General features: G+C 42.2%; 1 protein-coding gene across 1 annotated transcript in view; it reads right to left on the minus strand.

The window, feature by feature from the left end:
- PTPRO (protein tyrosine phosphatase receptor type O) overlaps positions 1-13,650 on the minus strand; it is a 153,445-nt gene extending 139,795 nt beyond the window's left edge. The window contains exon 1 of the mRNA XM_051618387.1: positions 13,250-13,650. Within this exon, the coding sequence (XP_051474347.1) occupies positions 13,250-13,465 (216 nt within the window). The 5' untranslated portion in view covers positions 13,466-13,650. The remainder of the gene's footprint in view (positions 1-13,249) is intronic.
- Positions 13,651-14,635: the final 985 nt, after the last annotated feature.

Below are 14,635 nucleotides of genomic sequence, written 5' to 3' on the forward strand. Positions count from 1 at the left end.
AGAGGGACTGGAGAAAAAGAATAAAGGAGGGAGAAAAAAAAAATGGTTATGACCTTTAGTCAGACACTCCAAGTAAAGACTCTGGATAAATACTTGCAGAGAAGGAATATGCCAGCATGCAAAGAGGAAGAGATAAATGAGACTAGATAATTTCAGTAGAGACTAATCCCAGAGCTCCCATTCTACAGCCATTTCTGACAACACAGAGATGGATTTATCAGGGGACACTCCCCTTCCCTCTATTAGCCTTCTTAACATAGCACACACATTCCTGGATGCAGACACATCTCTGCAATCCATCTACTTCCCCTCATTCAGGTCAGGGCTCATCTCCTAATGCAAAGAGACTTTTCATTATCATTGCAAAAACTCACAGTGGTCATCCAGCAATTACCAGCTGCCCGTCACATAGTACTGTAGGAACTGGGTGTAGTGTTTCTGGACAAACCATAAAGGATCAATTCCAGACATCATCTGACACCACTAACTTTGTTCTTTAAGCTTAAAAAAGACACAAAGAAAACAACACACCATGCAAAACCAAAGAATATGTGAAACTTCTGTAACCACATGACATGCAACTGCCAGACAATCCCTGTTTCAATAATCTATAAACCTTCCAAATTATTGCTATCCACTGAAACTGTGAATTTAAACTGTGTTGCAAGCCAGGGGCTCTGTGGCAAAGCCATTTCATTCTGGAGCCCTTTCCCACATGCCCTGCAGCTCTGCTGGGCACAGTAGTTTGTGAAGTAGACCCCAAGGTTTCCTCCTTCACACCATCTTCCCTGAGCAGTGGAGGCCAGAGAGTTTGGCATAGATAAATCTAGCTTTGAAAAGAGCTGGGATTAGAGAACTGAACTTTCTGAACCCACAGCACAGCTGATCCAATCCAGGCCATGCATGACATCTTGAAATCCCTTCTATCAGTTTCTTTCATGCTAAATCAAAAGTGTAGAGGTTTTTCCTTTTTCTATAAACTTGTCTGGTTCTGTGTAAGCTCTGTTCTCCAAGATATCTTCACACTCTCTGCTGACACCTCTCACTTCACAAGTGGTAATCACATTCTGCAGAATAGCCCTCCTTTCTTCCCAAAATAAATTAAATCTGGCATTGTAGGGTCTTTAGGGAGAGAACATAATTTTGCTTTTCTACCAGATAACATTATGAGATTTTTATTTCTTTTTAACTGTAAGATACGCTTTTGTGTTATTCACTGAATAATCTGACTTTTTAAAGTTATAAGCAAAAGGCTTTTTTATGGTGATACTGTTTGGAAATCAGGATTCATGGAACCAAACTGGAAGAAATAAGGGCCATAGTACAGCAACCGTCTTAGTGACTATTTAACCTTGGGGTGAGGAGGGCATTTTGTCTGGGTTTTGGTTTTTTTGATGGGGTTTTTTCATTTGGTTTGGGAAGGAATTTATTATTATTCTGCATCCTGTACTTTAAAAAAAAATAAATCTGTATTCTAGCATTGACAAGTATATGTCTGAAAGTATGAGCTAACGATTTCAAGGCAAAATCTGTGAAAAAAAAACCCTGATGAATCACTAAATTCATCCTCCCCTTCAACATCACATATCATTAGTAATAAAATGCTAGTATAATGCACACTCAAGACAGTATAAGCTGTAATCACAGCCAGAAGTAACTGTTCCTTTGGAGCTCATTAAGTGTATCGAGTCCCTGTGATCTTCTATTGATTTTAGGAGTAGTGGTTCAGTTATCAATATGAAAAGGAAAAAGGAAATTTCCAGAAAGGATTCCACACATTCTCCCAAGACATGCATTTTTCCACCTCAATTTTTACAAGTTTCTCTCATTGGATGCAGTGATGACTGATTCCTCTGCTCCAGCACAAAGCCAACCAGGACAGTGGCCAGCCCAACAGCCGTTAATTCACCTTGCTCACAAGTACCCCCGCTGTAAAGCTTTAATAGTTTCCTGCCTGCCTAAGACCCAAGCCTGTAAAATACATGAAGAGATGGTTCTCCTCTCAGAAGTGTAAGTTGGAGGGGGAGGTGGGGAATAAGAAAAAAAAAATAAATCTCAATCAAAAAGGCTTCTAGAGAAATGTGAACCTGTGAAATGAATGTGCAGTGATGGCAGATACCTGCCTGACTCTGCAGAAAGTTTAAGTGATAATTAAGGCACATTCTAACAATGGCAGCTCTAAGAATTTTATCCTTGATGTTATATTTAAAGCTTAAGCTCCAAGGAGCTGGCGAATGCAAGAAAATCAGCAGACTTCAGCAAAAAGCTTGTGACTGTAACCCAGAGTTTTAAATTCTGCAAAGAAAGATAGCTTAGTATTTTTTTTAATTAAAAAAAAAACCCAAACAAACCACAAAAAAACCCACAAACCAAAACAAGCAAATAAATAAATAAATATATATATATATATAAAACAAAACAGCAAAACAAAACTGTCAGGTTAATAATACAGTTTCATGCTTTTTTGAATCCCAATTAATGATTTTTAAAAAGGTTTACTTTGCTGTCATTTCTTTCCCGCAGGACCCTAAGAGCTCATCCGGAGAGGTGGTGGAATCTCCATCCTCAGATACTCAAAACTCACCTTGACATGACCCTTAGTCCCTGACCTGCTTGGCTCTGCTTTGAGCCGAAGCTGAGACCAGATGGTCTCCAGACATCCCTTCCAGCTTAAATTCCTGCATGATTCTAAACAGCTACACGTTTCCCTGTACCCTCAGAGATGTGCAGACTTTCTGCTCTATACTACAGCATTCACTTTTTGCTGACAACCAGAGGACAATTCTGAATCATCCACTTTCTCAACTGTCCCGTTGCAGTCTCTTGTTCCCTGTTTTCCCCCAGTGCCACAATTGGGCACCATGCCCTGTACAACCTCCCAGCTACATAGTGCAGAAAGGAACATCAGCATTACTGTCAACCCGTAGTCAGCTAGAAGGATGAATGAGTAGATGCCTATGATAGTCCAAAATGTAGGCAGCAAAACAAAGCTGTTCTGTGATACCCAACCAGATCACATCCTATTTATAACCCCGTTGTGACTTTTACCTCACCGCTTTTAAAGAGCATAATTCCTAGCTTGTTGCAAACCCAGTTCTGCTGTGTTATGCAGTTATTGTGCTGAGAAATAAGCAAGAGGCATAAGCATTTAAGCACCATATGAGACCCATACACCTCAAGGGACAGCAGGCAAATGCAGAGATGATAAACTATCGCTCAGAAAACCAAATCATATTATTCTAAACATTTCAACAGCACAATTGATTTTTCCACTTAAAACTAATGCTAATTCAGGTATTCACTAGCTCTCATATGCTTTAATCATATAACCAGCACTCATATGGACAACAGATCTCTACCTCCAGAAAAAAAACTAAGAAAATAATCTTTTAGATAAAAATAAAAATACCCTGATCAGTAGCTGATTTTCCCCCACAGTATATACTGACAATGAACAGTCAACTCTATACAAGACACCATTACTAAAAACCAATCTCCAAACAAGTCACATCTTCATTAAAAGTTGCCTACAGGAAAAGGGATGCTGAAATAATAATGTATATAGCTGAAACAGACACAGCCTGCAAGAAATACTCTGGCAACCCAGCATGTTTCAAAATGCTTCTGTTTCTTTTCTGTTTTATCTCCTAACTTCATAATGCTCACAAACATAGTTTAATTGTGCATGAAATAATCTCACCTGCAAATATTCCAGTCTCACCAGTTCTTCTGGACCATAGGGAAGGCATTCTGGCTCTGCTCCAAGCACCACATAACAGACATTCCAGATTTTTTTCCCTCTACCTGGACACCAACTGATATCCTCTGACTTGCTATTGTCCATCACCTGGTGTAGTAATACCCACCAGGAAAAACTGGCATCTGATAGCTAGGCTGTTATGCCACCACTCCAAAACTCCTCTGTCCCAGCATTAAGCATGACATCTGCCACAGCCAACCGGTCTCTGGCATGCTGCTTTGCAAAGGTCAGGTCATTGATCATAACATATCAAAAGGGAAAACTAAAGATCAGCTTTTAAAAGAATATTTAGAATATGCAGCAAATATGGGTACAGATGCCACTTTAAGCTGTTCCAAAGCACTGCAGTCAAAGGTGCAAAAACTTTTTTTTTTTTTTAAACTTGCTGCTATTGTTAACTTCCTGATTATTCACCTCTAATTCTCAAGGTTTACACCAAACAGAAACATGTTCATGCACAAACAGACAGAGTTCAATTAATCTCCAAAACTGCTCTGTGCATACATCTAAGAATACCTCCAGTTTTCGCTTCTTTCTGGAAGGAATTCAGAGGATTTGACTCCACCATGAGCTCCTCCAAGCAAGAATAGCTCTGCTACTGAATATGTAACTTGGACTTACTTCCAGCTCAGTATAGCTGTGCATTTCCCCTTTAGAGAAGAATTATTTTCCAGACACCTACCTTAAATTACTTCTCAGATTCTGGTTCCTTTCTGCATTTCAGATAAGCACATGAATATATTTTGAATATATTTTTTCCATTTGTGCGATCACAGATACAGAAGCCTACATTTCTGTAGTTAACTGGAAGAGTGTATGTGAAAGAGTCTAGGAAATAACATCTGTGTTCAGATCACACCTGAGCAGAGTGGGGTGGGAGTTATGTTCTGAAATTCAAAGGCCCCATTGGGCTTTGCTACAACTTTTGACACAGCTAGCCTATTAAATAAGCAGGGACTAGTAATAGTGTTTGGATCCATATACAAGTAAGTACCCGGTTTTGATGAAGAATTTGGTTTTCATCCATCCACAGATCTGTGTTTATGCTGCAATGCCAGCAAGAGTAGCTATAGGTTGAAACATACTTAAATCTGAACCCTTATTTGAATGTCCCTGAAATATCTGAAGGAAGAAAATGAGAAGACTGATGGCTCTCTCTGCAGAAAGCTACCCTATTCTTGGCCTAGCATTAGTTAGGTATCTTAAGTTCTCTGCAAAGAAGTTCTTCTTGTAACAGCAGAGGCATTCAAGCATGCTTCTATTGCACCGGACCCAGCAGCAGACTATACACACCAATTCTTGCCAATACAGCTACTCCCTAAGCAAGAGAACTGCTCAGGATCTATCCAATTCAGAGTTTCTTTAAGTTATCAGACCCTCAGATTCCAAAAATCAAAACCATCCCATAGCCTCCAGTTTGCATTACCAACAATGCAGCGAGCCCAAGGTCACCAGCATGTCACAGTTCGCTCTGTGCTGCACATCAAACTCCACAGCATCAACTGGCTGAGATTGCAGGTCCTCCCGCTACAGCTTGATCCAAAGCCCATTTAAAGCAACATAAAGACAACCATTGACTTCATTTGGACTTTGGACCTGTTCCCAGAAGCACAGTAGACTCTCTGATAGCTCCCAGCATCCTAAAAATTAGAGAACCGTCAGTTCTGGTTCCAGCAGAGGTCAATGTTGCACATGAACAACAGGTGAGATGACAAAATTATTATCGGTAATCACGGAGTGCCTCCGTTTCAGTTAAAATGCTGGTGACATCCTGTGGCATCAGCATTCTGCATTTTTCATGTTTTCCCACAATCCTATGGAGTCTCGAGTTAGTTTTCAGTCAAGATTTTAAACTAAAAAAGCATTTTTGGTTTGACACATTATTTTGTAAACCACTGCAAAGCAATTTTATACCAGCAATCATTTTGAAATACACTTAAGTATTCACTATATATTCATTTAACTTACAGAAAATGTTGCAATTTTTCTAGTTGTATTTAATAACTGCTGGTTAATTATGCAAAATCCCATCCCATCTGCTTATTCCTTCACACAGTGAAATCAGAGGGCTTGATTCTACAGTTATTATTCACAGAAGGAGAGGCATTAATTTAATGGACTTCCCTGAAAAGGGATTACAGTATAGGATGCTCTGATATTGATTTTGTGACATCATAATCTTTTCCTCAGAAGCATACACTGATGACTCAAGATAATATCAGTAAAAGGTTAGGCAGAGGCAGCTAAGTTGGAGAAAGTACTAAAAAAACCCTCCTAATTTACAGTAAGCAGACTGCAAAGAAATATTAGCTGTTTTGAATAAAAGTTCTCTTTAACCAAAAAAAAAATATCTGAGTGATGTTTCTCTCTTTTATCTCTTGCCCTGCTTACAGCTACTTTCATGAAACTATTGTGAGATAGAACATTTTTTGTAAGTTAATGGGTTCCCTTTGAGGGGATTAAAGTCACATTGATTATTAATTATTTTTTGATGTTTTAAACTGATGTAAATGTCCAGAAGCTCTGTTGAACAACATCCTGTAGAAATCCATACAGAATAAAAACAAAAGATGCAAACAACAACAAAAAAACCCTCTGCTGAGGGAAGCAAGTGACTTACTTCTGTTTGGAAGGTATATTGCCCCTGGGAGAATACCAGAACTGGCATATATGATAATAATTTCTCATTTATCTAGAGCATCCTTATTTTGATGTGTCTATCTTTTACACTTCAGGCAGAGTCTGCAGATATTTTGCATGCAGAACAAAGCTAAGCACAGCAGTACTAAGCAAATAATATATTAATTTCCTTGCTGTTGGAAAATGCTTTTTTTTTTTTTCTTAAATCTGCCTTGCAGTACTTTGTAAAAACACTAATTAGCATTCTTTGAAATGTTTTCCACCAATTCTCTACTGTTCTTCACCATATTTTAACAGGGTGTTTGGACTAGTTTTTGTTTGTTTGTTTGTTTGTGTTTGTTGTAGGTGTTTTTGGTTTTTTTTCTTACTTGGCTTTATAATTTCTTTGCTGTTTCTAAGAGAACACCTCATTTGACAGTTCAATGAGGAGTCAAGACTTTCCGTGTTAAAATGACTTCCATACGAATGAGGAAAGCTGTGGTGTAGATGAGAGACACAGCAGATTACACCAAGGTAACAAGGCAATTGGGACAGTCTCTGTTCTGCTCTGGGGACTCCTCTCAGCCTTGAAGAACATCCCCTACTTGGTTGATTCCAGGTATGCATCAAGGAAATGACTGAAAGCTCTTAAAACTGAAGGAGCTACTGATCTGAATGACCACTTAGTGACTGGGACCTACATCTCTCATCCCAAAGGCTTGGTTTTTGCATCATATAGCTAGAATTCAACAAAATTAAACTGGAGGCGACAGGTTTATAGCACACAAAGGAGCTACAGTTGTTCAAATTCTCTGAGAAGACTGGAAGACCCATGTCTCAATCTCCTAAGGAGCTCTGAGGCCAAATAATTTTAAAAAATCACAGCTGTTAGATTGACAGGCAAGATTATCCGTTTTTCCCAAAATACTTAAGAAGGAATTTAGGATTTTTATCCTCCAAGAGGTTCATATATACCAAACAGCTACCTTGTGTTAAATCTCCAGCCGACATAGAATAGCAGGATTTTGTTGTCTTTTGTTTTCTCCATGAAGCTCCTCTGAAGTGCTCCCTGTGTTTAAACATCCTACTCAAATTTTTCCATCCCCAATATTATGCTTTCTAACCGTTGACATTGCCTAACCCACTCATTCTCTTCTCATGTCCATGCTGCCAACTCAAGACTAGAATACTAATTCCCTTATAAACGTATCTCCTCAGAGCTCTTTTCCTCTTACGATCACTTGTGTCACCAACTTTCCCATCACTGAAGCTTACTCTAAAGCATTTCATATAAAAGAAGAGGAAATGCAAAGATAAACCGTAGTAATTTGAGCACAGTACATACTACTTCTGCTCTGGTACAATGTGCTATCTTTATGGTGAGCCAGACATGATACATAACATTTTATTTCTGGAAGTCTTTCATGTAAAAGCCACTAGAATTTCCTAGCAAAAGAATGAAAGAGTTCCAGAAATGAAATGCATCACGTTTGCCTTACTGTAAAGACAGCAGATTTCTTCCTTATGAGTTGCTCCCTTCACTGGCTGTACTCATTCAATATGACACAGTGCTATGAAAAGCAACGCAACCTTTCTGTTACAAGATCTCCCATTCTCTACTCATCTGTTACACACTGCACATGTGGCAGCTAGTATGTGTTGCCACATGTCTGCCTTAAAGATATTCTTCTTTTAAAGAATGCGTTGGTGAATACTAATTGAAAAAAAAAAAACACAACACAAAAGCGCTAGAATAGCTTGTGTGCAAAACGTGCTTAATAAGTGACTCTCAGCTTTCTAAGTAGACTCCTATATATTAAATTATGTGCAAAGATTTTTTATTTTAAAACATTTTTAAGATTTGCCAAGGTTTGAATTTGTTTTTTTGTTTGTGTTGCAGCCAATTACATTTTGCTGCAAGAACAGATTTTTTAAAAACTCGAGTAACAAAAAGTGTTACTGCGAATAAAAGCGTTCAGGATGAAGAAGCTGATACATACTTCTCCAGTGGAAAAGGCAAGTAATTTTAAAGAACACTTAGAACCAAATTTAACTATGAGCCTTTTGAGTTGTTCAGGAAAAGGACCCATTTTCAAAGCTTTTTCTTTTTTGATTTTTATCATTCTGACCCACATGCTTAAGTAAAAAATCGTTCTCCAGAACTGAGGCTGTCTAGTAAAATGAGGCTCAAGATGGATATAGACAAGACTTTGTGCAGTTTAACATTTATTCTGAAGCTCTGTAAGGGCACTTGATGATCTGCGTGGATTGCTCTGTGTGGGAACATCAGAAATGTAGCAGGTTTCTCAAGTTCAGTCAGCACAATGTCCGTGAGTCCTTTAACAATTGCCATGGGATGGCCACAGGTAAGACTTTATCCACTATCACTCCCGTCTCAACCCAAATGAGGGATCACCATTGAGTGCAGCTTCTGACGGAAGTGATGCAACTTAGAAACTGCCTTATTGACCTCTTGCAACTGAAGTCTGTGGCTCATTATTCATGCAAAGATGAAAGATCTTTTCTCAGTGGTCCACTATCATTTGACCACAATGAAATCAGAAACTTGCCAAAGAGTAATATCAGACCCTTATTCCACTGGCAGAGCTAGTTTTCAAATGCCTACTTATAAGTTCTGTAAATATGAGGTGGCATCCAAGCATTTTCTTCATTACCTTTGAGTTCCAGAATTAACAAAGCCTAGAAAAAAATCCATTAAAATAATGCAATGAGAGAAAACGTGACTTGCAGAAGTTTTAAACTAAGGATGGTAATTCATAATAAAATTTGTTAAAAAGAAAAAAAATGTCTGCTTTTGCTGGAAGGATACCTCTCTCCCATGTGACCTGAATAGTCCCAACTAGTGCTAGACAGCAAGGTTCAGAGTGTTTTACCTCAGTAGCTCCTCTGACTCTGTCCCACCATGAGGAAATTTTGAAAATTAACTGGTAACACAGAGGGGTGGGTTATTTTGATGCTGGCAGGACACTGTCATTAGGGGGGAGGAAATACATTTATTTTCTCTAAGAGCTTCAGTCAGCATATCTTAGACAAAGATGCTGAAAGGAGTCCACACCACAATTCCCATTAAGTGTCCATTTCTTCTCCAGCCAGGAGGAAACAGTGGTGAAGCACTGGGACTCCCAGCTATGAAATCAGCCTCTCTCTTAAAAAAGGTTTCTCCCACAGAAAGAGGCAGTGTTCTGACAGTATGGTTTTTGCTTCAGATTATTAACATTATATGCAGATATTCTTGAAAATGGCATCAACAGAAACATGACTTTTGTTGGGTAAAGTTGTGCTGAGTGAAGCCTTATAGAACCTAAGTATCTTTGAATGCTTTGGTCAATATAAATCTAAATTTAAACTTCTCTAGGACACCAAACTCCATAAACAGATCCAGTAGTGAAAAAAAGTCTACCCTGCTAGACATAACTATTTATCCTTGCTAGGAGAAAGAAAGAGGGTGTTGCTGCTTCTTCTGTATGTAAGACTGATATACAGATAACTCAGTCTCCTGGAAATCACATCTCCTCGATGTGATTTTTATTTGTACTTGCAGACAACTTTCCTGAAGAGTGTCATCCCTCCTTCATACTTGGAACTGCTGTGACAACCAATATTTCTGTTGTTGTTCAGATCCTCTTGGAGGTGTAAAAGATTGTAAATTATGTCCCAGCATCACGTTTGGCATGTTTGAGATGCTTTTGTCCCTTGCTTAAGCTCTACCTTGCTTCACACAAATAATACAGCAAGGAAACAAAAAAAACCACAACCAAGTGGGACAACAACAGGGGACAACTGAAATACCAGTTACATAATCCAGAACTTCCATTGGTTGAAGCTCAGTGTAGACATGACTAACGGACGGTTGCTAGACTGCAGTTAGAAAAGATGGGAGAGATAACAACACTGCAGTTGGGGAATATGTCTACTTTTTACTGTTTTTTATTTAGCTGAAGGACTGCTTTTCTTTGCAGTTGTCATCAGCCCTGTCTTTGTCACACCAAAATCAGACCATTTCAAAGGAAGATGCTAAGGACTATGCAGAGACTGAAACACCAGAGAACACAGATCCATTTCATAAAGGCAACATATTAAGTATGAGATTCCTATAGCAGAATGGTTGGAGGCTTTCCTCTGAAGCAGGGCACTCTCCCAAGTACTGTAAATCCATATTAATATCTGAGCTCACACACAATGCCTTTCTACTGCTAGTTTCTAAACTATCAGGTAAGAAAACCACTGAAGAGAGAAAATGATACAGGTTCAAGATCACATTGCCTTATTTCCATGACAGATTACTGTATTGCCTTGGGGCACAGAAAGCAGCAGCATCACACTGTGGAAAAAAAAAAAAAAAAAAAAAAGAAACTAAATATTATTTGCCCATAGGCAACAGTATCAGGCACACTCCTTTTGTCAGTGACCGTACCAGGAAACTCAGACAATGTCAGGACTTGGAACAAGTTGGCACTATTGATTTACACCATGAAATACGACAACTGAAAGGAAGAGAAGATTTGCTTTGAGCAGTTTTATCACTGCCCAAAGTCTGCTGATGATTTTACAAATTGCCACATGGGCATCAAGGCCTCATGAAGCATATACAGCTTAGCAAGTGACATTTGGGCTGCTAATGCAGAAACAGCAAGCATACAGCCATGAGTTTTGACTGTCTTCATATTCACCAGTTCAGTGCCACTGCTTTCTCAATGACATTAACTTCTGGGTAAAACATCAATTTAGTAACTTGAGGCTGGATAATTTTCATACTGCTTCAAAAAGTCAGGAGAACTAAACAGCAGAAAACCAGAGAAATGCCTTGTTTTGAAATGAGGGTTTTCTTCCATTATCTACATAGTGTTACAGTAACAAATATTTAAAGAAAACTCAGTGTATTTCAGGTTCAGAGAAATGGTTCTATTACAGTGAACTGAAACAAGCATTGCTCTTGGCTCCCCAACTCCTTTCCTGTAACCACACCTACTTTGAGCATCTTATGAAGTCTCAATTCTCCTCTCACTATAGTGTCCAATAATAATGTACAAGATAACTAATTACAGTAGACTTGCTATCCAACCAAAATCATAATCCAGTCACACAGGGCATTACTGACATACCTGTACCTTGACCTACAGCTGTACCTTCTCTTACATTCTTCTAATGCTCATGAGCTTTATTTGTCATTCGAGTGCTGGGTTTGCCTGAGTTTTCTCTGGCTCTGAAATGATAGTTATTTTCCAACAAAATGAAAGCCTGAGGCTTTGGCTAGCTTCAAACCTTTATCAAATTTCTTGACATTCATTACTTATTTTACAAGTATAGCATTTTACAAATTTAAACTACTTACTTCCTGTCTTGCTTTACTGTGGTAATTTTTTTCACAGTAGTGACACCCACCACCTTGATTTTTTTAAAAAAGCCACGATACAGAGTAATAGGAACTCTGATTGTGAGATAAAATAGCATCTTAAAACTATGTGTGCTTCTATAGGAGGGAACAAACACGAATTGAAATTACTGAAGTCCTTCAGCTTTCTGCTGGGCCATAATGTCCACAGTCTTACTTTCTTAAAGATTTTATTTAAATAATAATAAAAACTCCAAGGAACAAAATTATGTCTGTATATTAACATTTTATCTTGCATAAATGTATGTTTCAGCAGTTATGAAAATGAGACAGCTGACAGTTGACTACTATATGTGAACAGATGCTGTGAAAGTTTCCCTTTAAATAGTTCTGTCAATGCAATATCAATTTCAGAAGTGACACCACTGCTGTTGTAGGACATGATCCTGCAAACTCTTATTCACATAGGGAGTCCTGCTGATTTCCATAGAACGTTTACACATACAAGCCTCTGAAAGGTCAGGTCCTTAGGGGCAGAGCTCTCTTTAACTGCGACTGGCAAACATACAACAAAGTTTTTAGTAGTGCTGAACACTGTACTTCAGGGCAATGACATTTATAGTCGGTGGTATTCACCTAGAGAGAACGTACATTTCCTTCTAGAAGTTACACAAAGCATATTAAATACGCCTGAAAACCCATTAAAGGCGTGGAAGCGCAAAGGTAAAAAAAAAATGTCATGTGAAACCAAGCTTGCAGTTTTAAGCAGAACTTTGAAAAATGGAGCTACCACGAAGGTAGGCTGAGCCCGAACGCCGCACGGTGCTGGCCAGAAAGCAACGCTGAATTCCGCCACGGTAACACCCACGCGATACCCCACCCGGCCCTTTGTTAGCTTCGTTTTCCTAACGCTTCCTTTGGCGGGGGGGGGGCGGTGAATAAGAGATAAGAGACGCTGAATGGGGGCACACGCCGCGCAGGGGTGTTTCCCTGGGGCCAGCGCCGCAGCCAGGCGGGAGCGGGCGGGGGCCGGGGGTGCTGCAGGACAGCGCGCAGCCCCGCCGCGGCCCGGCTCCGGCGGCTGTCACACCCCCAAAACGCCGCCTTACCCCTCTCAGCACCCTTGCTGGGAACTGGAGAACTTTGGACGAGGTGGAGAAAAGGCGGAAGCTACGCGGCACCTCCCCAAGGCTGCCGGCACTTTCGGAGGGGATGCAGGAGCGGGGCGCGTCGGGCCACGGCGGATGGGGCTGCCCGCCCGGCGGATCGCGCACCGCGGGGCGGCACCGCCACCCTACCCCATCACCCCCAAATCCACATGCAAACGTGCGCGGCTGCCCGCGGGAGCACAAAGCGGGGAGAGCCGGGGCTGAGTCCCTGCCTCCGCCGCCCCGCGGAAGAGGCGGAGAGGGCACAGCCACCTGGTCCCGCCGGGAAGACACACAAAGGCGGCGCGGAGGGGGCTCGGTGCCCACGGTGGGTGAGGATCCGCACCCCTCCCCTTTCTCGGCACTTACCTTCAGCAACACAAAGAGCCAGAGGAGGCAGGAACGGGCCCCCGGCCCCCCCCGCCGGCGGCGGGCGGGCATCGGGGGGGGGAGCGGCCGCGACCCGCGGGGGGGACCAGCCAGGGGGGGCTGCTGTTCCTCCGACCCCTGGTCCCAAGCCTCTGCTCCTCGCCTCCCTCCGCTCGCCTCCGAGCCGTGCCCGGCAATGGCGAATTGCGGCAGCATCAGGCGGCCGGCGGCGGCGCCGACCTCCCCGCCGAGCAGCGCATCCTGCCGCCCCCCGCCCTTTTTATTTGGGGTTTGCGGCGGGGAGGAGGAGGAAAGGGAGGTGGCGGCAGGGGGTGTCTCCCCTCCCAGGAGTTTGGGCGATCGCGCCGCTCACTGCTCGGGAAGGGGTGGGGAGAAGCGCCCAGCGGCCCCGGGAATGCCGTCTCCTCGGCGCCCCCCCCCCCCCCCCCCCGCACCGCTCTACCCCGCCCACCCCTCCGGTCTCTTTCGAGCCCAACAGCATCTCCTCTCCGCGGGCAGGAAAAGCGCGGCGGCAGGCAAAACCACATCCCAGCACCCACAACACGCAGCTCCCGCCCCAGTGCCATCTTTCCTGCCTCACTCCCCTGCCACGATCAGGAGACAAATGCCGCGAACCCCCGGGCGGGAGGAGGGCCGGCTGGCGGCACCAGAGCTTGTCCCGGGCGAGCCCGGCCCCTCACAGGACTTTCGGCTTCTGCGGGGGGCGGCTGCTCAGTTGCGGCTTTGACGGAGCTACAGTTCCTGGAAGCCAGCCGGTACCCAGGAGCCAGAAGCAGACAGTGTTTGAGAACAACGCAGACTCCCTTTAACTCCTGAGAAGAGCTGTAAAGCGCGTGGACAGCTCCTCAGAGGTTCGAGGTACAGGTGTAAGCCGGCAAGAGAAGAACTCGCCCTGTCCTGCCAGATTCCCAGACCCAGTGTTTAGAAGGGCACCTGGAGAAACTTGAGGCCATGTCCTCTGCAATGTCTTGCCCCTAATGCCACAATCCTGCAGTTCGATCAGGGCCATCTCCGAAGTTCAGCATAGGCAAGCTATTCATCTTTGCTAGAGTCTTGCTTAAGACGATGTCCCCAGGAAAAAGGAGAGGAAGGGGAACCAAAACCAAACCTCAAAACACTTACACATCCTCCCCCCTTCAACCATCATGATGAAAATACTCCTTCCAAAATGAGAAGACTAAATCAGAATCTTGTTAGTTACCCACTGCACTCTTTCACACCAGTATAAATGAGGATGCATCCTCAATGCAGCTACCAGAGCTACCAATATCCATCTGAACAAAACAGGATCATACTTGTAATAAGGCTGTGTTTGTGTCAGTAAACTTCAGAGCAACTTTGGATCTAGGTGTGGTTCCATTGCTT

The sequence above is a fragment of the Apus apus genome, chromosome 1, assembly GCF_020740795.1.
Source record: "Apus apus isolate bApuApu2 chromosome 1, bApuApu2.pri.cur, whole genome shotgun sequence".
In the NCBI taxonomy this organism is placed as follows: Eukaryota; Metazoa; Chordata; class Aves; order Apodiformes; family Apodidae; genus Apus; species Apus apus.